General features: G+C 37.8%; 3 protein-coding genes across 11 annotated transcripts; 1 reads left to right on the plus strand and 2 right to left on the minus strand.

Moving 5' to 3' along the window:
* Positions 1-3,266: 3,266 nt before the first annotated feature.
* On the minus strand, positions 3,267-17,388 carry LOC114282547 (uncharacterized protein At4g18490). Of its 9 annotated transcripts, none has more exons than XM_082886590.1 (15): positions 17,207-17,308; positions 17,076-17,140; positions 14,910-15,005; positions 14,399-14,528; positions 13,874-14,059; positions 12,864-13,724; positions 12,304-12,492; positions 12,085-12,222; positions 11,787-11,918; positions 4,675-4,869; positions 4,398-4,575; positions 4,160-4,227; positions 4,028-4,064; positions 3,735-3,875; positions 3,267-3,563 (listed from the first exon to the last, which is right to left on the minus strand). In XM_082886590.1, exons 3-15 carry the CDS (start codon positions 14,971-14,973, stop codon positions 3,396-3,398), a joined length of 2,487 nt encoding a protein of 828 aa, XP_082742716.1. In that variant the 5' UTR covers positions 14,974-15,005; positions 17,076-17,140; positions 17,207-17,308; the 3' UTR covers positions 3,267-3,395. The 9 variants fall into 9 exon arrangements, with proteins under 9 accessions (XP_082742716.1, XP_082742715.1, XP_082742718.1 ...); XM_082886594.1 differs by having other exon boundaries at positions 3,268-3,563; positions 14,399-14,525; positions 17,207-17,307; XM_082886589.1 differs by lacking the exon at positions 17,076-17,140 and having other exon boundaries at positions 17,207-17,387.
* Positions 9,551-10,642, minus strand: LOC145798558 (uncharacterized). Its single transcript, XM_082886599.1, has one exon. It carries the CDS (start codon positions 10,599-10,601, stop codon positions 9,819-9,821), a length of 783 nt encoding a protein of 260 aa, XP_082742725.1. The 5' UTR covers positions 10,602-10,642; the 3' UTR covers positions 9,551-9,818.
* Positions 17,389-20,881: 3,493 nt separating the features above from the next.
* LOC114282545 (magnesium-chelatase subunit ChlI, chloroplastic) lies at positions 20,882-23,535 on the plus strand. The gene is made up of 3 exons (XM_028225249.2): positions 20,882-21,217; positions 21,434-21,552; positions 22,316-23,535. Exons 1-3 carry the CDS (start codon positions 21,115-21,117, stop codon positions 23,366-23,368), a joined length of 1,275 nt encoding a protein of 424 aa, XP_028081050.1. The 5' UTR covers positions 20,882-21,114; the 3' UTR covers positions 23,369-23,535.
* The last annotated feature ends 652 nt before the right edge of the window (positions 23,536-24,187 follow it).

Here is a 24,187-nt window from a genome sequence, read left to right on the forward strand (position 1 = left end):
CACCCACCACCCACCACCCACCACTACCATCCATCCGCCCACCACTACCCACCTACCACCATCACCCGCCGCCGCCACCACCACCACTACCCACCTTCTACCCGCCCGCCACCACCACCCACCATCTACCACCACCATCACCCACCACCTACCCGCCGCCACCACCACCCACCACCCGCCACCACCACCTACTCGCCACTACCCGCCACTGTCACCGTCACCGCCACCACCACCACCCACTCGCCACCACCCGCCATCCACTACCCACCTGCCACCACCATCCACTCACCCGTCACCGCTTTCCACCACCGTCTTCCGCCGCCACCACCCGCCACTTGCCACCACTTTCCACCACCGTCTTCCGTCAGCACCACCCACTCACCCACCTGCCACTTACCACCACTTTCCACCACCGTCTTATGCCACCATCACCCACCACCTGCCACCATTTTCCACCACCGTCTTCCGCCATCACCACCCGCCATCATTTTCCACCACCGTTAGGGATGGCAATTTGAAATAGACCCGATGGGGATCCCCGACCCCGACCCTGATTTTAGAAGTTTTTTCCCGAAAAATACCCCCGACGGGGAGAAAACGGTATTTGAAAATCAATCCCCGATCTGTTCGGGGGCCGGGGACGATGATCAGTGTTCAAGCCCCGGCCCAGCCCCAGTCCCATCCCCGAATTTTCCGAAAATAAAATTACTTTTATACCTCTTATATATATATATATATATATAATAACCCGTGCACTGTAATTTTATACCCCTTATATATATATATATAACCCGTACACTGTCTCTCACTCTCTCACTATCACTCTCTCGTTCGTTCGACTCCCACTCTTTCAACTCTTGTTCTTCTCTCTCTCTCAACGAACGAGAGAGAAGACATCGCCTCTCATTCTTCTCTCTCTCTCACAGCCACCGTTGATCTCGCCACAGACACCGTCGATCTCACTCTCACTCTCACAGTCGCCTCTCGTTCTTCTCGTTCTTCTCTCTCTCTCGATCTCGCCACAGCCACCGTCGGCATCGATCAGATCTGTTAGATCTGTACTCAGATCTGTTTGTTATCTCTCTCTCTCTCTCTCTCTCTCTCTCTCTGTGTGTGATCTGATCTTGTTGGTGATGATGAAAACATTTTTTTTTTCAGATTATTTTTTTTTTAATTTAAATTTGTTGTTGATGATGAAAACATATACTGATTGTTGGTACTCAAATTATTATTTTTAAATAATCTGATTGATGAAAACATATACTGATTTTTTTTAAAAATTTTCAGATTATTTTTTTTTAATTTAAATCTGTTGATGATGATTGTTGGTACTCAGATCTGGTCTGTTGTATTGATTTGCTGTTCTTGAACAAAATTTTAAAAAAAAAAAAACTCAGGGATTTTTCGAAGTTGGGGAAACCCGATCCCCGTTAAGGGACGGTGACGGGAGGTGATAAGTTCCCCCGCCAAAGATCAGGGACGAGGACGGGGATTTTTTAACCTTCGGGAATAGGGGACAGGGAGGGTGGTCCCCGGCCCCGCCCCGGCCCGGCCCGTTGCCATTCCTAACCACTGTCCGTCACCACCACTTATCACCACCCACCACCCGCCACCGTTTGCCATTTCTCACTCTTTTTTATATTTTTAAAATTTTTTAAACATTTTATCTAAACCAAACGCATTTGTAGTTTATGTTTTTCTAAAAATAAACAAAATATAAACAAAAATCAGTTTATAAAATTTTTGTAAATATAAGCTGAAAACGTAAACATTACCAAACAGGCCCTAAATAACCTCACCTCCATCCTAATCCCCTCCCATCTATTTAAACCCAAAACAAATGAAGTCCTGGAGCTCACCTATTGGAGCTCTCAATTTTTTTTTCCTTTATAATTGGGTAAATTACAAACACACCTACTGAGATTTACTTAAATTACAAATTACTCTTGTAGTTTTGAAAATTATATTATGCCCTTACAATTTCTAATTTCATAACAAATAAGTCATTTTATTAATAAATCATTAAGTTAATTAATAATTTTTAATAATGTCAAAATTTTATTTCACTTAATAATTCAAATAATTTTATTATTATATAGGTGAACAGTTAGAAATTTTATTTTTTCAATTAATTCTGTTAAATAAAAAATTCTGATAGGGAGATATTTGTAAATTTTCAAATCACAGGAAATAATTCGTATTTTAAGCAAACTTCAAAGGTTTATTTGTAATTTATCCTTTATAATTTGCATTGAAATGATTTTTTGCCATTGAGTACCAATGTACCCTACCCAATTAAAAAATTGTATTCATATAAAAAATTTATACAAAAAAAATTGACAAGAATGATATAATATTACCATTATTGTAAATAAATTCATTTTTAATAATATTTTGTTTTGATATGAAATCATATTATGTATAAAAATTATGTATAAATTTTTTATTTATATAACATTACTTAATTTAATGAAAATTGCAAATATATATTATTAGACTCACGATCAAATCATAACCTAAAAATAAATTACACTAAAAAATAATATATATACACTATTAGAGCGAGTCTCTTAAAAAAATTATATTAAAATTTGATGGGTTTTTTTTTCCTGATGAAATTCCTTCAAATTGTATTTTGAATTTGACCTGACTTTTTTTTTAGGTTGGGGGAGAGCAATATAGTAAATTTGAAAAAATCAATGATCAAACATTAATCATAACATATTTATTTTATCATGCTTGTCTTCAAAAAATTGATGACATATTTTTCTAAAAATAGATCATTCATTTTCTTTAGACAAACATCATAAAATGAAAATATTACGATTATTTGATCGACTTAAATTTCTTTTCCATAAATGATAATACACAAAAGGCCTTACAAAATAAATGATTTGGATCATCGAAACTGAACTTGTGGTGGGCCCCACAATCCCCACAAGTTCTCAAGGCCAACCCCGGAAGGAACAGTACTGGCTGGGCTATGTCTTGCCAGCTAGAAAATCCCATCCAAGTTTAAGTTGTCATAACAAACTTGAGAGATTCATTCATCAGAGAATATGTAGTTAGTTGTTCATGGTCAAGCTTACATGGACTTCATGTATCTCAAACACAATAACAGAACATACAAAAATCAGCAGTAGTTTTGAGCATTAAAGAGTACCCGATGCATGAGATACCACATTACAAATAGTTGTCTCTGGAACCAATGTAGCATGGCAATAACCAAATGGATATAGTGAAATACAAAATCAGGCATTCGAAAGAGAACTTACCTTGGAGAATTGCAAAATGATCCTCATGTCTGTGTGGACATTAGCCGAGCAGCAAATTTCTGAACTTTGTGGATGTTTTCAGTGGTAAAGGAGCAAACAGCTATAGTTTTATGTCACAAATTATGCCCCCCAAAGAAAAGAAGAAAAACGTAATAGCGAAAACAGTTGGAAGGATATTTTCTCTTCATAAATCGGATGGTTGAGCATCAGCAGATTATTGTTGTTCACAAGACCTCGAACTAATATTTCCTTTGCCTCCTCGTGTTTCTTTCTCAGCATGTTGCAAATCTGCAGAAACAACAGATCATCTCCATAATGACAAGTGTTTTTAATTTTTCAACCCCACATCTGGGGATCAAGTATGTAGATTTTGGTAATTTTCTCTACAAACAAACAAGTCCTAGTCCATAAGTTTTATGATTGTTCACAATTTCAAGTCATTTGAAAGTTCATGCTTACATCTTCAAGCTCCTTTGTATATGCTTCGGCCTTTTCAACATTGACATCATCTTCCATTACAAAAGGGATTTCTAGTTCTGTCATGTTCACCTCCTGAGGAACATCCGGAGTAGAGGTTTTGCGATTCTCATGGCTGCAAACCTAGTCATTTATAAATAAATAAAAAAATCATTGGACATCAGTTAAAATTCCCTGATTATCAGACTTCAGTTGTTTCAATGTTTCAACAAATCCTTATTTAACCCTCTTACATTAACATGCCCAAAAAATTAAAATAAAAGGATGAAATCTACCTCTTTGACAACTTTTTCTGAACTTCCTCCAACACTTCTAAATTCCAGAGAAAAACATGTGTAAGTACAGGAAACAACCTAGAAATTTTAAATTCGACCAGATAAATAGACAATAATATGATAGGATAGGACCTGCTTTCGGTAGGTGATGGTGAAAGACGTTTTGATGGATTTAAGGTCAGCATATCTGCATTTAATCCCTGCATTACATAATGTTATAACATTGGTAAAGTATCAATATAATTCTGACATAATATCATGTGTTATACTGACTCAAATTCTCATTAATGCTCAAATTTCTCTTCATTTTGGAAAGAACCCAAAAAATTTTAAATTAAAAATAAAATAAAATAGAAAGAGAAAGAATAACCTCAAACATTTTCCGCTTCAGACATGGGGTGGATGGGGTTTGCTTCTCTGTGCAAACAGAATGGGCCATCTTGGATGCTGTGCTTCCTTGTAGTTCCATGCTTTGCTCTGGGTTTCTTAAGGATTTAACTTCTTTCTGATTCGAAGATTGTGATGGATATTTGTTTGCTCCTATGGTCCTTTGATAGGAGAAGTGATTTTCAAAAAATCAGTAACAATATTACCATTTTACCACAGATAAAGAGGCAACAAAACAAAACGCAAAATTAACATATTACCTAGAAATCCTCACGCTAGAGAGATCAACTATACTTCTACCAGCTTTAGGAGGAGAAACTTTATTCGCTTCACCACAAACATCATTTGACTTCTTAACGGATACCATGCTTAAAGCCGGAAGACTAGGATTTGTGCAGTTCCGTGTGGTAGATTTAATTGTATGCTCAGATGAAGATGAAGGGTTGAAACAAGAGCTGCAGAAAAATAGGCTTTCTTGAGTTTACTTTTACCAGAGAACAATTGTTTACTTTTACTAGAGAACAATCGCGACAACAGCTCATTTCTCAAAGTAGAAGTAAATAATTATTTCTTAGCTGATTATATAACCAAAAGCACCAAAAAATGCTGCATTCATAAAATATAATATTCAACCCAAAAGATGAACATCCAGCATGAATATCAACAAGAACATCCAAAATAAATCGACCAAAAAAATCAATGCCTAGAGTCATAAATTGTTAGAATTGATGTATTATTGATTGATGTAATGTTATTACAATTACAAGGATTCCTATTATATAGGAGTGTGTTTGGGAGTAGGTGGAGAGTAGGTGAAGTGTGGTAGGTGGTAGTGGTAGGTGGAGAGTAGGTGAAGTGTGGTAGGTGATAGTGGGTGAATTTTAACAGCCCCCCACAAACTCAAGGGGGATAGGAACTAACCAACTTGAGTTTGGAGAGAGTTACAAAACAAGAAAATGCATAAAAAAAATAAAAAAGGATAAGAGACACTGTATGGTCGTGTCAGACCATTGGTGAAGACACTGGATGGTGGTGTCAGACCGTTGTAGAGGACACTGTATGGGGGTGTCATAACGTTGTAGAGGACACTGTATGGTGGTGTCATAACGGTGTAGAGGACACTGGATGGCGGTGTCAGACCGATGTAGAAGACAGTTTATGGGGTCATGTCGGACCGTTGTAGAAGACAGTTTATGGAGTCTTGCTGGACCCTTGTAGAAACTAACCGGAATCAATGTCGGGACAGTTTACAGAGTCTTGTCGGACCCATAAAGGAGCTAACCGGAATCAATGTCGGGACAGTTTACAGAGTCTTGTCGGACCCTTGTAGAAACTAACCGGAATCTATGTCGGAACAGTTTACAGAGTCTTGTCGGACCCATAAAGGAGCTAACCGGAATCAATGTCGGGACAGTTTACAGAGTCTTGTCGAACCCTTGTAGAAACTAACCGGAATCTATGTCGGGACAGTTTACAGAGTCTTGTCGGACCCCTAAAAAGTCGCACCCTCAAAAGGTGTGCCCAATCTGTCAAAAAAGACGTGCCATCAAAAGGCGTACCCAATCCATCAAAAGGCGTGCCATCAAAAGACGGGCCATCAAAAGGCGCGCCCATGTTGTCGGCGAGCGCCGAGAGGCGCATGATGCGCGTGTCTGCCTCGGCTATTTAACCAAGGTTGAGGCGGAGGCTGTGCAAACCAGTCTGAAACCGCCGAAAATCCTTTGAAAAAACTCTTCCGTTTCTGAGAAAGAGATTCTGGAACACTCTGTTGCCATTCTGTAACCAACCCTTCTCTGAAACACTCAGCAACCCATAACATGGCCTCGTCTTCCCGTTCAGCTACCCAGAATATGGCCTCTTCGTCCCGTGGTCTGCTCACTCTCTTTCCCGACCTCAACGAGTCAACAAGAGAGATAACTGGTGCGGTGGCCAGTGAACCTCAACCAAGCGCCTCTGGTTTTGCTCCGTTGAACTTTCCGATGCGGTCGGTGGAGCAAAAAATGGCGGTGCAAACTGATATTGAGGCCAATCAGTATACTTTGAAGTCATGTGTGGAAACCATGACGGCGGTCACAAACTTGTCGCACCGGCTGCAGAGTAGGACAAATGAGGTGCAACAGTTAAACGCCCAACTGGCTCTGCTCCAACGCATGTATAAGGATGCGCGAGCAGAGATAAGTGTGCTAAAGGCGGAAAACAAGGAGCTGAAGCGGAAGGCCACCGTGATGTTCCGATTTGGAGGTCCGCCATACACTGCAGTGGAGGAGTATGGGGGAGTGAACATGCTCGGTGGAGTGGGAAACACGGAGGCAACACCGTCAAGGGCCGCCCAGGACGGAGGCAAGAAGAAGAGACCGGCGGCAGAGTAGAGAAGAAAATCCCCGCCTGTGAATGTGGTTGTTTTGTGTGTTTTTTTTTTTTTTTTTTTTTTTTTTTTGGTGTAAAATGTTGATCGGGGTTGATCCCCGGCATGAAGAAATGACAAGTTTGTAAAATATTTTTTTTTTTTTTTTTTGATCTTAAAAGGGGGAACAACATGATAAGGGTGTATTTTAAAATGATAAATAAAAGAAAGTTGAAGACAACATGATACCGGTATGTATGGATGTGATAATGAGAGTGAAACAAACTTGGTGAGTGTGATTAAATAAATAAAAGAAGAATGGGTGTGCTTTGTTGTATTGGAATATTTTTCTTTATCAATCTTCCCGCTATGCAAGACAAGTTGATTGAAAGTGGTGGGAAGAAAAAGTGAAAAGAAATGATGGGTGATAAAATAAAATATAAAATCAGTGGGTTGGTGGGTTGGTGGAAGAAAAGTTTAAAATAAATGGGTGGAAATATTAAAATAAAGGTGGGTGTTTGGTGTTTGGAGCTTTAACAGCCTGTGGAGCATGGTTTAGAGAAGAGAAACCCACCCAACTTCTCTCTCTCGGGTTGGTTCTCCACACACAACACACAGCAGTTCATGCACACATTCACACAGAGCCACAACACATACACAGCAGTTCATTTTCAGTCAAGTCGCTTGTGATCATCTTTAAATGCAAGAGATATTGCAGCAGAGGGCTTAGGTTTGTTGCCAGATTTTGATGTGCAACAACAGCAGCTCCTAAATGAATTATCCCGTCTCTCTCAGCCGGGCTTAGAATGCAAGAGATATTGCAGCAGAGGGCTTAGATTTGTTGGTCTCGTGTAGCTATGACAACACCATCAAGGATTGAGCAGAAGAGTTCTCCGGTGACTGAGCGAGAGCAGCATGGCGAGTTCTCCGGCGAGCTCGGTGGCGGCAGAAACAAAGGGGCAGGAACAAAATTGGACTGTCTGATCATGAATCAACGCAGATCGTCAAGTGAGTATGTGTAGAAAACTCCAGCGGGCAGCGAAGGCAAGATTGCCGGCCGACTGCCCGCCGGCGAGAAAGAAATATAGGCCTAAATCTTATAGCTCTGATACCATGTTAGAATTGATGTATTGTAGAAATTTAATGTATAAAGAGAAATAGAGAATTGTATTATTGATTGATATAATGTTGATATTCTGTATATTACAAATGGTTCCTTATATAGATGTAGGTGTAGTGGATGGTGGTAGTGGTGTAGTGGGTTAGGTTTAGTGGAGTAGGTGAGGTGGTAGTGGTGTAGTGGGTTAGGTTTAGTGGAGTAGGTGAGGTGGTAGTGGTGGTAGGTGATGGTAAATTCTAACAGCCCCCCGCAAACTCAAGGAGGATAGAAACTAGCCAACTTGAGTTTGAAGAGAGGAACAAAATAATAAAATACATAAAAATAAAAGAGGATAGGAGACACTGTATGGTCGTGTCAGACCGATGGTGAAGACACTGTATGGTGGTGTCATAACGTTGTAGAGGACACTGGATGGTGGTGTCATAACGTTGTAGAGGACACTGTATGGGGGTGTCATAACGGTGTAGAAGACAGTTTATGGGGTCATGTCGGACCGTTGTAGAAGACAGTTTATGGGGTCATGTCGGACCGTTGTAGCAGACAATGTTGTGACAGTTGTTGTGACAGTTTACGGAGTCTTGCTGGACCCTTGTAGAAACTAACCGGAATCAATGTCGGGACAGTTTACAGAATCGTGTCGGACCCATAAAGGAACTAACCGAAATTAATGTCGGGACAGTTTACAGAGTCTTGTCGGACCCTTGAAAAAGTTGCACCCTCAAAAGGTGTGCCCATTTTTGTTAAAAGGCGTGCCATCAAAAGGCGTGCCCAATGCATCAAAAGACGAGCCATCAAAAGGCGCGCCAGACACGCGGCGATGCACGTGATCCACAGTGCGCGTGTCGGCCGCTTCGTCAGTGTCGATATAAACCAATGCGGAGGCTGTGGAAACCAGTCTGAAACTCTCTGAACATTGTCATTCTGAAACACTCGGTAAAGACTTTGTATCCAACCCTTCTCTGAAACATCTGAACAATGGCCTCTTCTTCCCGTTCAGCTACCCAGAATACGGCATCTTCATCCCGTGGTCTACTCACTCTCTTTCCCGACCTCAATGAGTCAACAAGAGAGATAACTGGTGCGGTGGCACTGGAACCTCAACCAAGCGCCCCGGAGTTTGCTCCGTTGAACTTTCCGATGCGGTCTGTGGAGCAAAGAATGGCAGTACAGTCGGATGTGGAGGCCAATCAGTATACTTTGAAGTCATGTGTAGAAACCATGACGGCGGTCACAAACTTGTCGAACCGGCTGCAGAGCAGGACAAATGAGGTGCAACAGTTAAACTCCCAGCTGGCTCTGCTCCAACGCATGTATAAGGATGCGCGAGCAGAGATAAGTGTGCTAAAGACAGAAAACAAGGAGCTGAAGCGGAAGGCCACCGTGATGTTCCGATTCGGAGGTCCGCCCTATGCTGCAGTGGAGGAGCAGGGAATAGTGATCGTGCCCAGTGGAGTGGGAAACACGGAGGCCACACCGTCAAGGGCAGCCCAGGACGGAGGCAAGAAGAAAAGACAGGCGGCAGAGTAGAGAAGAAAAATCCCGCCTGTGTATGTGGTTGTTTGGGTTTTGTTTGTTTGGTTTTTTTTTTTTTTTTTTTTTTTTATGTAAAATGGTGATCGGGGTGAGGCCCGACATGAATAAAATAAGGGAAGGTTTGGTGTGCAATTCTGCCTTTGTTTTTTTTTTTTTGGTTGAAATAATAAGAATAATAATAATATATAAAATAAAGTGTTGTGCCACGTCTTGGGCAGATCAAATACTTTGGAAAAAAAGTTGAAAGAAAAGTTGAAAAGATGAGAGGAGAATGGGACAAGCCCATGTGAGTGTGAGTGAAAGTGGGGTTTAAAGAAAGTGAGGTAGTGGGTTGATTAAAAAAAAAAAAGGATTGTGGGTTTGAAAGTGGAAAGATGAGAGAGAGAGAGAGAGTGAATTTGTTTGCTTTAACAAGATGACAAACTTGGGCACAAGTCTTCCACTATGAGAATAAACCCATAAGTTCTCTTAAACATCTCCCGAAGACCACCATATTGTTTAACAGAAATGCCACATAGAACTAACACGTAGAATGCCCACATGGATGCCCACAAGAAGAAACACACAACTGGTTTCCAAGAGAAACAAATTAGTTGCACTGGTTGATTTTTCAGTTCCTTCTGTTGACCTGTCAGTTCACAGGAATTCCTTTGCAGTAACAATTTCCTTGGGGGAGCATCTGGACCATAACCTAATAAAAGAATCACCAGTACAATCAGAATAGCAGGATAAAGGGACAAATGTGTTGCTATGACCCATCCAAAAGCTGCCAATGGAATTTGTCGTGTACAAGCTCCATAAAGTGACAGTATGATGACCAAATTTTCAATTGGAGAAGTAGACAAACCCACACAACTGACTATGGTAAAAGGATTCCATAAGTACACCAGAGCAGCCATATCCCCAGATGAAAGAATCTCTGAATTTTCCAACAGTCCAACAAGGCCTAGTGATTTCAATCTTTGAGAATATGCTTTTTGAAGATTCAGGCCAGTTGAACGAATAAGCATTGCAGTGACAAAATCTGCATAGGGAGACATCGAGGACTGTTTCAACCAGTAACCTTCAGCCAGGCGGCGGAGGGAGGTGAGAGGAGTGGAGACTTTGGGACGAGAGGACATGTCTTGTGTTCTTACATCTGAACACATACACGGCACCGAGACAGTTAGAACAGGTCGGCGGCAGCACATGTAGCTCGCATGAGCAGTGAATGAGAAGAATGATGGACGGACCAACGACGTATTGGGTAGGCGTCGTGGTTAGCAGTTAGACGCAGCAATATTGCAGGTGCTGGACACGAAGCATGCAAACCATGCGAGTTGGGATGGTCGGCGACGGTGCCCGGAGTTGCAGCAAGGCAATCTGTATCTGCAGTAGGCCGAAATGAAACACTGGTTGCGAGAAGAGTTGGCGTCAATTCGAGCTAGCAGTGGTTTGAGTTGCTGCAGTGGTTGGAGGTTTTGGTAGGTTTTAATTGGTTGAGGTCTGGCGGGCGGTTAAGGCAAAGTTGCCGCCCGCCAGAAGGCGAAGAGCACCAAGAGCTTAACCTTGCTCTGATACCATGTAGAAATTTAATGTATAAAGAGAAATAGAGAATTGTATTATTGATTGATATAATGTTGATATTCTGTATATTACAAATGGTTCCTTATATAGATGTAGGTGTAGTGGATGGTGGTAGTGGTGTAGTGGGTTAGGTTTAGTGGAGTAGGTGAGGTGGTAGTGGTGTAGTGGGTTAGGTTTAGTGGAGTAGATGAGGTGGTAGTGGTGGTAGGTGATGGTAAATTCTAACATGTATTATTGATTGATGTAATGTTATTACAATTACAAGGATTCCTATTATATAGGAGTGTGTTTGGGAGTAGGTGGAGAGTAGGTGAAGTGTGGTAGGTGATAGTGGGTGAATTTTAACATAAATATATATATATATATATATATATAATGTAAGCTGAGAACCTGAATCCAATCTAACTCAAGTTACTTGACAAATACGACACTAATCATGTTTTGAATCTAATCCCATTCCAAACTGGAGAATTATAGCGCAGTCAGGATTATAAAAAAAGGGAGTTGATTGAGACCCCCACTCTTCCCCCACCACCCCCACACACACGCGGGGGTTGGTGATTTGATAAAATAAAAAAAAAAAACAACGCCCAATAAGTACACATTAATGTGTGTTTGGGAGGGGAAAGATTCAGTACATACCTAACCTTTAGCATAAAGCGTAAAGTGGTGGTGATTTGATAAGAAAAAAAAAAAATTTGGCCAATCAGCACCCACTGGGGGTGCTGGGAGTCTCCCCCAGTGGGGGTCGCTATCTTTTTCCATAAAAAAATTGGCATAGAATGTGAACCAATATAAAGATGCCTCACCTAATAGTAAGATTTTTTATGTTCTTTCCACTTCCCTGAACCGATTCACCTTTAATTACTTCTCGCTCATGTAGCCTTGAAGAACCAAACAATTTGCTCCCATTTAGTGCACCATTAGCATTGAAACGCTCCCTGTCATATATTATCATATATTATATAAGACACCATTAGCCTTGAAGAACTGAACAATTCACTTGTATTGGTCCAATCCAATTTTGGAGCACCAGAAGTTCAACACAATTAAAGTGAAAATCCTTGGGTATTATAGAATGAAAATTCCAGATACAAAAAGCCTCACCCAACACCCTTGAGAGCTTTTACACTGCTCATGCTTCCTGGCTGAATAGGTTTGCCTTTGTTTAGTTCTCCAGAATGTGAGGTTGAAATTCCTACCAGTTTGTTCCCACTTTGTGCATCTTTAGCATCAACACACTCCCTGTTGAAAATTGTACAGAACACTGTGTCATGAATGATGTAATAGTTTAGTTGAGTTAATTCCCATGAAAAGCCTGCTGACCTTCCTTCCTCTGCAGCACAATTTTGCCCATGGCTAGTACTTCTGCCACCAAACATGGCAAGTTTTTTCTGAGTTGATGCTGCCTGTTGTGATTGAGATTTAGTTTCATCTGATCTCTTGAAAAACTTTGACTGTGTAACACCAGTTTCTTTTTCCTTCATTTGAATCAATTTACCAACTGTGGTTCCACTGCATGAATTCGACAAATTCTCATGTCACGGCCTTCATCAAAACTTCCACTAGAGTTTACAAACATGTTCATTGAATACAAAATATCATTTGCTCATCAAGTTCTATCTAAAATTAATCAGAACAAAATATCCTTTCAACTTTCAAATATTCCTTATGGTTCTGCAGTGACAGTTAGGAAAGTAACTTTGCAACTGTATACATATAAATATATTTAAATTTCAGCTAATCCATAAAATTGTAATCCAGCTTAATGGGAAAAAAACTAAAGAAAAAAACCAACATGATTCATTCCCCGTCACCATATTTCCTTCTAAATAATACCCATTAACAAAATTTGACCAATACAACACAGTAGAAGATTATCTGACCTGCTCAATGAGGCCAAATGGAGCTTTCCATTTGCATTTCGATTATCTGTGTTGGCCTTTGTGCCATGCATTGCTTCCATTGAGACACTTATGGTTGAAGAATCTCCAGAATCTGAATCACCTTGAGCTGGTTCAGTGCCATCTACATAGCCTACTGGAACATTATTATCATTCTCGAACTTGTTCATTTCACCATTGTTGCTCAATGAACTTGTTATATGTTGTGCAGGATATATAGCAGGTGAATTATCCAACAGTTGATTCTCACAATGAAACCCAGGATTAGCTATTGACTTGCAAATGACATTTTCTTCTCCACCTGTATTGCTACTCACTTTTGTTGCCAGAGAACAAACTTCAACATGTAGTTCTGAAGCATTATGTTCAGTTGACTCATTTTCGGATACAGACTGGACAGAAAGATCCTGCATGGTTTCCTCAGCACATGGCTCTGGAAAAGTTGTCTTCTCTTGTTGGTAACATTCTTGGCTCTTCTCTTGCACAGTGGTGGTAGGTGTCTTCACTGGCAAAGTTCTCATTTCCTCTGATGCAACTTTATTTTGAAGGGTTGCAGATTTTGAAGGGCCATTGTCATTTCTTAAAGAATTTGAGGTGCAATTCTTTTTTCTGGAATCAACAAGTCCAAGACCATCAACTGGAATATCAATCTTTGAAGTGATCGCACCAACTGATGCTGGAAGCTTCGGGGTTACGCCATCTTCTGATGCACCAATAGCATCTGTCAGGTCAGTTTCAGAACCTTGACACTCGATTCTATTTGACATGTCTTCGCATTTTTGGTTCTTGTTGGATTTTTTTCCTTCTTTCGTTAAGCTTGACTCAAAACTGAAACTATCCAACCTAACTCCAAGGAAAAAACTGTGTCAGATAAGCAATGATAAAATGTAGATTGCAAGGCTGTCAACACATAGTCAGGTATAAAGCTTCACAATTTAAAATTATGCAATGAAAAACACCAAATAACCCATGAAAGATCTTTATACACTTACTCGTTAAAATCAAATGGGAAGGAAAAGCCGTTTTGTTTCTGTTGATGACTCCCACCAGCAGGTTCTTTAGATCTTTCCTTGGATTTTCCAGCTATTTTGGTTGGAGAAGAGATGTCAAGATCAGATATGTCTACTTTGAATGATGATATCTTGTCCAAATCACCATCAAAATTGAAATCCACATCCCTACAGAAAATATTGCGCCATAAGTGCTATTGGCCAGGACAAAGTAATGCATAAATAAATATATTTGCTGAAGAAAAAAATTAGTTATGTCTCGAAGCGTAAACAATTTTGCTTAAGGCATCACACTTGTTGATCACCATGGATGGTATATGCTGATTAAGAACATAGATAATAGTTTATGACATATTGCACAAGTCATGCTCTCTGTCTCTCTCTCTCCCTTTTTGTCTGTATCCAGCATTCATTCTTCTGGTGAAGTTAACAAGGTTTTACGGATGACAAATCACCTTGCCTTCCATCATAATTAAAAGCACTAATTCCAGGTTTTGTAGTTCTTACAGATTGTTAAAGTTGAATGCCTTTTTCTTGCCTTTAGCAGTGGTTCCAAAGTCAAAATCCATAGCGTCATCTTCTGCCATAGGCATTGACTTCCAGGAGCTAAGGAAGTCCTTCCCAAAGTCCATGTCTGCTACAAGTAAAATGATGAAACTCATCATATAGTATATTCCACTTGAAAACGAACAGACATAAAAATTTCAGTCCAATACTTCGCAGCATCTAAAGGCATTAAGCAACAGAGAGGGTTTTCTATAAAGATACTCAAAAATCAACTTTACAGTATGTATCGTAGTTGTGGTTCAGTAATTTATTTTTTCTCTTCTTTTTTCATGCATATTCTCCTTGTCAGTGTCCTCTTAGGACTCTTATCTGTGCCATGGTTCCATAATATTGACAACTACCTTGACGTTTGACAATGCCACAGTGAGACAGATTATCCTGACCCCAACAATTTCATTTTCCTAGAATTTCTAGTTCAACGCCAAGGAACATAAGGCTTTGGCAAGCATACCTAGTAGTGAAGTTTTCTCTTTTGAATTGACAGGTGAAGAAGCTCTCTTCTGAGATTCTGCCATCAGAGCATATAGATTGATCTTATGCTTGAGTCCTGCAAACATCAAAAAGGCAGTTGGATATAGGTCTGGGCCGTCTTGCTTGTAATGCAAAAGTCTATAGACCTATGGTACATTCAAAATGTGTATGTAATCATGCAGACAGTGACAAAAGTAAATGACAAGAACAGCCTTGCAGTTTCTGGTAACTGCAGGAAAATTGTATTATGTTTTGCTAAGAGACCTATAAATAAAATGACTAAACTGACCTCTTTACATTCAAATTAGTAATTGAATCATCCTAACAGAGCTACATATTATGTACATGTTATCCACAGGATCACTTAATAGCTATCTAATTATGAGAACATTGTCACCATAGATAAATGAAAAACCCTGAGATTCCTTGTTTCTTTATTCACAAAAGATGACCTCCTTCCAAATTTATGTGCATGCTGATATAAGAACCTACTATACAAATGCATAATTTCAACATTTTGAAAAAACTTGCAAGAGGAAATAGAAGACGATTCCAGGTGGTCTTAATATAACAGCAAGGAATGATTGAAGATGGCAAAGCGACAGGGCTCTCTCAAATTCTAGCAGGTGATAAATTGGCTGTCATAATAAAAGATAACTCAAAATGTCATACAAATGCTGAATGCATACTTTTCAATGAGCTTTGTGAAACAAATGATGCAAGGAATTGGCTAAATCAGTCATAATTCCTAAAGGTAAAGGTTGCACAAGTAAACAAGAAGCAGCCACAAGCTATTGTTAAAGAATTCATACTTTGTTATTTACTACTGCAGAAGAACTACCTGCCAGACCAATTTACCACTGCAAAATCCTTGCCATTTTACAGTATCTGAAAGGTTGGATCTTACGATTACTTTATTATGTTCCTCATTCAATTATTGTCTTCCCCAAGTTATGACAGTCTATTTATTCTATCCATTTTTGTTTCCTTAGCTGCTCTGACGGAAGGTGGAAAAACAACAGAACTCCAACTTAAGCCTGACTGAACTACTTTGCTTGTTTGAACAGATTTTTCCATGTCAAGGAACAAAAGGCAATTCTCTGTCTTAAATTCTGGACATCAAATATGACTACTGGCTTGGTTGAAACTTGAAGCTGAGTTTTTATGATTAAGTAACAAAAACAAGTTTCTTTATAACTATAGCAAGCAAAACAATAATTGCTGATACTGCTCAATATGTTCATATCTATCTCAACCAATGACTGAAACTTCAAAACAGGTGATTAAATTAAAGGGGAATTGAAAGGATAAGTTAAGTAATGCCTGAAATCAAATTCATAACCAAAATCAAACTAAAGTATATTCTATTCATCTACTGGATCCAATCAAAATTAAGACAGTGCGTGCTCGCTATTTTCCAAGCCTATCAACTGAAAACCTTAAGTCTTAGTGCTTAAAGGGGGAAAATAATAATTAAATTATACTAGCAAATCGAAATTGCCTTAACCACTGAAATTACAATTTACTGGTGGAATCAACACAAGAATAAAATGATAGTTAACACAGACTTCTAGTGGAAACAATTCACTCAAATGATCAAAATTAAGCCAAAATGAAAGAGTAAAATTTTACTTCAAAATATAACTGAAATATACAAATCCACAAAACAAAGAGATCAAATTCAACAATATGACCAAAATTATGGCCATTCAACACAACAAATTCATGAACTGCTCTACAAAACTAACAAGATGCTAAACTATTAAACACATCAAAATGAAATTAAAAATCAAATTGAAAATCACCTGACTTGCAAATTTCGCAGTGATTGCTGACCAAACTAAAGCTAATTTAATGACTAAAACTAGATCGTGAACAATTACTCGAAATATTTACTGAAGATGACAAATCCCTGACCTACAGTGTATGAGATCAAGTAGATATTGAACTATTAGAAAATCAACTCAAAATCACTTGCTCTGCAAACGTTACAATGATTTTGATGGAATCAAAGCTCATTGAATAACTAAAACCGGATCAAATTAGAAAGTTGAAATAGAAATCACTTACAAATCCATAAGGTAAAAAATAGAAACGTGTATGAGAAAAATTACAATCAATTTCTACATCAAAAGAAATCCATAACCTTAGGTTTCAGAGGAACATTTGTTGAATATTGGAATTTCGATCAATGAGAAGATTCGCAGGGATCTGATGATAATGATGTTGTATTATATACACACATACAGAGAGAGAGAGAGAGAGAGAGAGGTGTACCTGGTTGTGATGTTGCGAGGTGAGAGAAACGTTGCCTATTGTTTTGAAGAAGATGTGGAGACCAAATCTGTTGAGTCGAGCGAAGAAATGGAGTTTTTTTTTTTTTTTTTTTTTGAAGATGCGTTTGAATGAACGCGTTATTTATAGTGTTGAAAGGTGAAGGGGCGGGGAATGGGAATTCTATTCGACCAAGGATCCTCTAGAGTGAAATTTCTCTAAAGTTTCTTAGAGTATTACATTGTGTGGTTGAGATTTACTGGTAAGTCACATCAGAAAAATTGATGTGACTTGATGTGACTTGCCAGTAAATCTCAACCACACAATGTAGCACTCTAGGAAACTTTAGAAAAAAATCACTCTAGAGGATCCTTGCTCATTCTATTCGCACCCAGGTGAAATCGTGGTGCCTATTATTTGTGTTATTATAAGGGGTTGTTTCAGATGTTCTAAATAGATGTATTTTTAATTTTTTATAAAAAGGTGGGTAGAAAAGTAGAGAGGAAATATTGATTGATGTAACTTAAAAAAGATAAAAAAATAAAAAAGAGGGGACTTATTTAGTCTTCCCAAACTTAGCCTAAATTTATGAGTAAAAATTAAATATTTGAATATTAATTTATGAATAAAAATTAATAATTCAGATATATATATATATATTATTTAATTATTTATGTTCGAATAACTTTTTTTTTTTTGATTCATATGTTCATGTGAATCATATCTAAATATTTGACTTTTGTTTAAAAATTTATATCTAAATTATATAAATATTATAATTGAGATTTTATGTAGAGTGAAAATAGAATTACTCATTAATTAATTGTAAATATTCTTTAACATCTCATATAATACTAAAATTATCATCTATCTTTTCAAAACTTAACCATTATGTCCACTTCATCTATTTCCGTTAGCCCTGGCCACCCTCTCGCCCCTTCCTAGTTCTACCTACCAACTCCATCCCTACATATCCTCTAAATCCATGCCTTAACCCCTCTTCAACTTTGACGCAAACCCTCAAATTCCTTACCCAACTTTGTAGAACTTTCCAAACCTTTTTACATTCGACGCAACTCCTTATCCCCATCTCTATCCTCTCAAATCTCTTTCCTCCTCATCCTCTAACAACCTATGGTATCCTCTCTTTATTATTCTTTTTTCATATGCAATGCAATTTCTTTCTTTCTTTCTTCTCTCTCTCTCTCTCTCTCTCTCTCTCTCTCTCTCGTGTGTGCACGCGTGCATGTGCGTACTTCATCAAGGGGTTGAAGGCATGAGAGTAAGTAAGAAATGATCATAAAGGATTTAGGAGTTTTGAGAAATATTAAGGGCTTGTTTGAAATGAATTATATAAGTACACTTTTTGACTTTATGATTAAAAAAGTAGAAGGAAAAAATATGTATGTTTGGGATAATTTTTTGACTTTTTATGAAAAAAATGTATAAAAAATATTATATCAACTAGCAAAATTACCGAATTGCCCCTATTGACACATGAAGCAAGCTGTCCGTGTATTTCAATTTATGTTTTCTATGGGAATGTGTAGCTTACATTGAGCCACGTATTGCATGTGGAGGAATTGTATTGCAGCATTGAGCTGCACTATTTTTTTTTTTTTTTGTTGAACCCACAGACTTCCCGCCAAACAGTGTAAACTTCTTTACTTTTTTAATGACTTTTTAACTTTTGTAAGTGATGCAAACCAGCATTAAATTGGAGGTGATTAGGCGATAGCAAAAAGGAAATGTGGAAGGGTGGTCTGTGACACTAGACTTAGGGTTGGTAACAATTAGAGTTGGGAAGAGTGGCCGAAGCTGTTAATGATAGGTGAGAGGGATTAGGTTTAAGGTCAGGAAGTTTAATAATGGAGGTACAAGAGGTGTTTAATAATAAGATAAAATTGCAATAATTTTTTATAAAAATGTTCGAAGAAATGAAGAAATGTCTCATAATAACTTTGGAGGCTCCCCTAATCTAACTTGACAATGAATGTTATGCCCTAAAAATAAAGGAAAAGCTATGATAGCATAAAGCAAAAAAATTTTTTAAACCCTCGCACCATAAATTTAAATGGAGATTTTCAAGGAAAAAAAAAATTATAAATTTAAATAAGAATTTAAGAAAAAATATATAATAGGGGCACTTACCAATAAATCCATTACACAAAGTTCAAAACCCATCTAGTTACAAAAGAAAACATTTACACCAATTAGTCCTACATATTTTTAATTGTTACTAAAAAAATCTTCTTTTTTTTTTATAACTTTAAAAACGCTATTATATCCCACCACCGCCGGACTTCCTTCAAACGGTCACCGAAGACTCACCGAAATATTCAATATCATCGGGAAGTCGCCGGAGTCTTGCTGGAGTGTTCTGAACGTCACTGGAAGTCGCCGGAATGTCCATAATGTTCGTTGAACGTCAAGAATATCATCAGAGATTCATCAGAATGTCTAGAAGATTGTAAAAAATAAATAAATAAATGGAGAAATTATAATGAAAAAAATAGCAAAAAGTGTTAAATATTGATAAACTGAAAAGGGAAAAAAAATAAAATAAAATAGCAACAACAAATGACAATGCGAAAAAGTATATATTATTTTTTAATTTTTGTAGGGTTTAAACAAATAATCTCTAATATTAACCAAGCTGAAAAGTAAGTTTGAAACTGTAAAATATTATAGTTTCAAAGTATAATTCTATTAAGTATTTATCCTTATTAATCAAACTGAAAAACATGTGATGAAACTACAAAATTTTATAATTCTAAAGAATGTTATGAAACTGTAAAATTTTACAGTTTTAAAGTATGATTCATTTCAGCACACAAAAAAAAACTGAAAACTGTAAAATTTTACAATTTTTACCACCTGTAACTAAAACTTAAAAATAACTTGTTCAGAACTTGAAAATTTTTTCCATTAAAACAAGAAAATAGAGCTGTATAATAAAGAAAATGTAGAAAAATTGAGAAATCAAATGAAAGAAACAGATATAGAGAGAATATTGTACTACGACAATTATTTTTTGTTCAGATCTAGTCGGATCTCATGTAAATTTACTCAAATCTGATGTAGATTCAAGTAGATCTACTCATCTCCTTCGCCGGAAACTTGTCTCTTTCGCCGTCGGTGAAGGTAAAATAAAGAGTCGATGGTCGGTGGTTATCGGTGAACCCCAAGCAATGATGGTCATCGGTCATCGGTCATCGGTAACTATATATTAGAAAGAGAAAAGAAAATGAGTAAGACATGGTCGTCGGTCACCCATAATTATGAAGAGAAAAAAATACAAAAAAATAAATATACAACGAAAAATGAAGAAAAAAAAAAGTAATAAATTTTTAAAAATATTCAAAAGATTATAAGACTAAATAAACTTATATCCTTTTAAATAGGGCTTTCAAATAACTTCTCCAAATAAAAATTCATAATCTAAACTCAACACCAAAAATAAATAAAAAAATCATGGTCAGTGGAGCCATAAAATTTTGGGAAAATGCATGAGACCCCAGTGGGGTACTGGGGGTCTCTCCTGATTGGTCCAAAATAATTTTTTTTTTTTTTTTTTTTTTTTTTTTGATTTTCCTTCCATTGCCAGCCCCCCACGTGGAGGTGGGGGGGTGCTGGGGGTCCTTCCCTGCTGGGGGTCTCCAGCAGGGCTCAAAATTTGGTTGGGGCTGATGTGATCCTGTGGTCTTAAGGGATGTTGGACCTACGTGATATTAGCATAGACCAAAAAATAAAAAAAAAAAAAAAATAGAGCAAAATTGAGATTGGAAATCTACCGTCTTATCCTCACGCCAAACAAACCCAGTACTAGACACCAATGCCATGTCAAGTTCTGAACTCCAGCAAATACACACTCTGTAACTCAACTCTCTCTGCAAACACAGACTTGGACAATGGCCAGTGTTCTCGGAACTTCTTCTGCAGCACTCTTCGCCTCTCGTCCTTCTTCTTCTCGCTCCTCCAAGTGCCCCATTCATTCTCTCTCTCCAACCCCAGGTATATCTATATGTATATCTGTATTGATATGTAGAGCAACATTTCATTTCTTTACATTCTTGGATTTGGGTAAAGATTATATGACAGAGACCCAGTTCATTTTTAGCTTAATTTCATGGTTGCTTTATCTTTTTTAGGTTAGTCATGAAGATAAGATGTGGGGTTTTTTTTTTTTAATCAGAATTTGGAATTTCTAAAGAAAATTTGTGATTTTAGGGCAGAGTTATGGGAGGAAATTCTATGGAGGGATTGCAATTCCAGTGAAGAAGGAGAGGTCTCAGTTCCGTGTTTCTATTACTAATGTTGCCACTGAAATCAGTCCTGCCCAAGAACAGGTATGGAAGTTTCTGTATGTCTGGGTTGTCTTCAGATACAGATTACAGTGTTTAATTTCTATCTGGTGCTATTATTTTAGGTGGAAGCATAAAAATTGTTATTAAATTGGCTTGTTGAAATATTACATGTAAAGAATTTGTGCTTTGTTGGGTGGGACTTAAGAGAGTTGAAATTGCAGTTTAAATGTTTGTTGAAAGGTTTGTGTGGTTGCTTGTTTCTGGTATTTCCTCTTTAAACGATGTATTTTGGAGAAAAGAGTGTTAGCAAAGGGGTTTTAAGCATTGTTGTCTAACTCACGAATCGGATGGTGAATTGTTTTTGCTAAAATAGTGAACTGAATCATATCGAATTGTGACATGTAAGATTCACTTTATTTAGCATAATTTATAATTTTATATATAACATAGTGTTTAAAATAAGATAAGTGTCGACATAACTAAATTGTATATATATACATATAAAACTAGTATGTATATCAATATAATTAATTAATCTCTTTTTTATTTTGCAAAAACAACCATGCTTCATGCATTATACAAACAAAACTGAATCACAGTGAATCACAATTGAATCGTAAGATTCACTCAATTTAAGATTCAACAACAATTGAATCATTTTGGTTTAAACTCGTATAAAATTTTATGGGTCGAATAGTGAATTGTAAGATTCTAACAAGATAGATTGTGAGCTGTGTCATCGAAGAACTGTAGTTACAGTTTGAGTTTATTGTGTGATAAAGATTGTGAACTCTGTCGATTTCAGGCCCGGAAGCTTGCCTCTAAGGAAAATCAGAGGCCAGTGTATCCATTCTCTGCTATAGTAGGACAAGATGAGATGAAACTATGCCTTCTGCTAAATGTGATTGATCCCAAGATTGGGGGTGTCATGATTATGGGTGACCGAGGAACTGGAAAATCTACGGCTGTTAGGTCTTTAGTCGATTTACTTCCTGAAATCAAGGTAGTTGCTGGTGATCCTTTTAACTCTGATCCAGAAGATCCGGAATCTATGGGCATGGAAGTCCAAGAAAGAGTTGTGAGAGGCGAAGAAGTTCCTGTCGTGAATACCAAAATCAACATGGTTGATTTGCCATTGGGTGCCACGGAAGATAGAGTTTGTGGAACAATTGACATAGAAAAGGCCCTTACGGAGGGTGTCAAGGCATTTGAGCCCGGCCTTCTTGCTAAAGCTAATAGAGGAATTCTATATGTTGATGAAGTCAATCTTTTAGATGATCATCTAGTGGATGTTCTTTTGGATTCAGCTGCCTCAGGATGGAATACAGTTGAAAGAGAGGGAATTTCAATTTCACATCCCGCTAGGTTTATACTAATAGGCTCGGGAAATCCTGAAGAAGGAGAGCTAAGGCCACAGTTGCTTGATCGGTTTGGAATGCATGCACAAGTAGGGACCGTGAGGGATGCTGAGTTAAGAGTAAAGATTGTGGAGGAGAGAGCTCGGTTTGATCAAAACCCTAAGGAATTCAGAGATTCTTACAAGGAGGAACAAGAGAAACTCCAACATCAAATTGCTTCAGCTAGAAACTCTCTTTCATCAGTTCAAATTGATCGTGAACTCCGTGTGAAAATCTCTAGCGTTTGTGCGGAGCTGAATGTTGATGGATTGAGAGGCGATATAGTGACAAATAGGGCAGCGAAAGCTTTGGCTGCCCTTAAAGGAAGAGATACAGTAACAACAGAGGATATTGCAACCGTCATTCCCAACTGCTTAAGACACCGTCTTCGGAAGGATCCCCTGGAATCCATTGATTCTGGTTTGCTTGTCATTGAGAAATTTTACGAGGTATTTACCTGAAGCGGCTAAATATATGGGTTTCTCTGTAATTTTTTTTAACAACTGCTTTTTGTTAATTTTTTTTGTTGTCATAATTAAGTTTGTTGGAATTTCTACTTTCCTTTGTCATCTGAAACTATTCCTGATATGAAATAGATACTGAGTTGCAATGTTTATCATTTATTAAATAGAGCTCCGATACTGATGATATTTGGGAAGGATGAAATTCAGTTTAAGGGACTGCACAAGCGTATTTTTGTACTTGAACACCATAATGCTATTGTTAATTTTACTTTTTTTCTCACAAGGAATACATAATTTTGGGTGTGATGTTTCTTTTATTGTCAAGTATGTGATTTGAATACATTTACATTCTACCCGTGTGATTGTGTACTCTTGATCTTTTGGCCCTTCCGGAAGGGAAGGCATTGAGAATTTGATCGAATTATGTTTTTTAGTACAATGTATACTAATAAATGGCCAAAAAGTATATATATTGCTTGTAAGTTGGGTACAGTTCTAACCATGTATGTTGTCATTAAGAGGTTTCTGTGTGCTACCTTAGTTAAACCATTATTAGTATTAGTTTCAATGTTGCATCCCACAAATGTTGACTTAAAACATTTACAATTGAGCAAAATGGTTATAACACAATATCTTAATGACTATCTACGCGGCCTGCATAGAGTTGTACCTGAGTTTTTCCCATGCCTTTGAACGTAGTAACTGTCGATTTATAAACTTATTTATAAAGCAAGAGATGCACCACATTGGCCATTGGTCCAAACTGATCCAAACCGGACCCATGGGATAGCTCAACTGGACATCCATCGGACTCTC

This window comes from Camellia sinensis, chromosome 9 (genome assembly GCF_055761805.1).
Source record: "Camellia sinensis isolate YWXY chromosome 9, ASM5576180v1, whole genome shotgun sequence".
Classification (NCBI taxonomy): domain Eukaryota; kingdom Viridiplantae; phylum Streptophyta; class Magnoliopsida; order Ericales; family Theaceae; genus Camellia; species Camellia sinensis.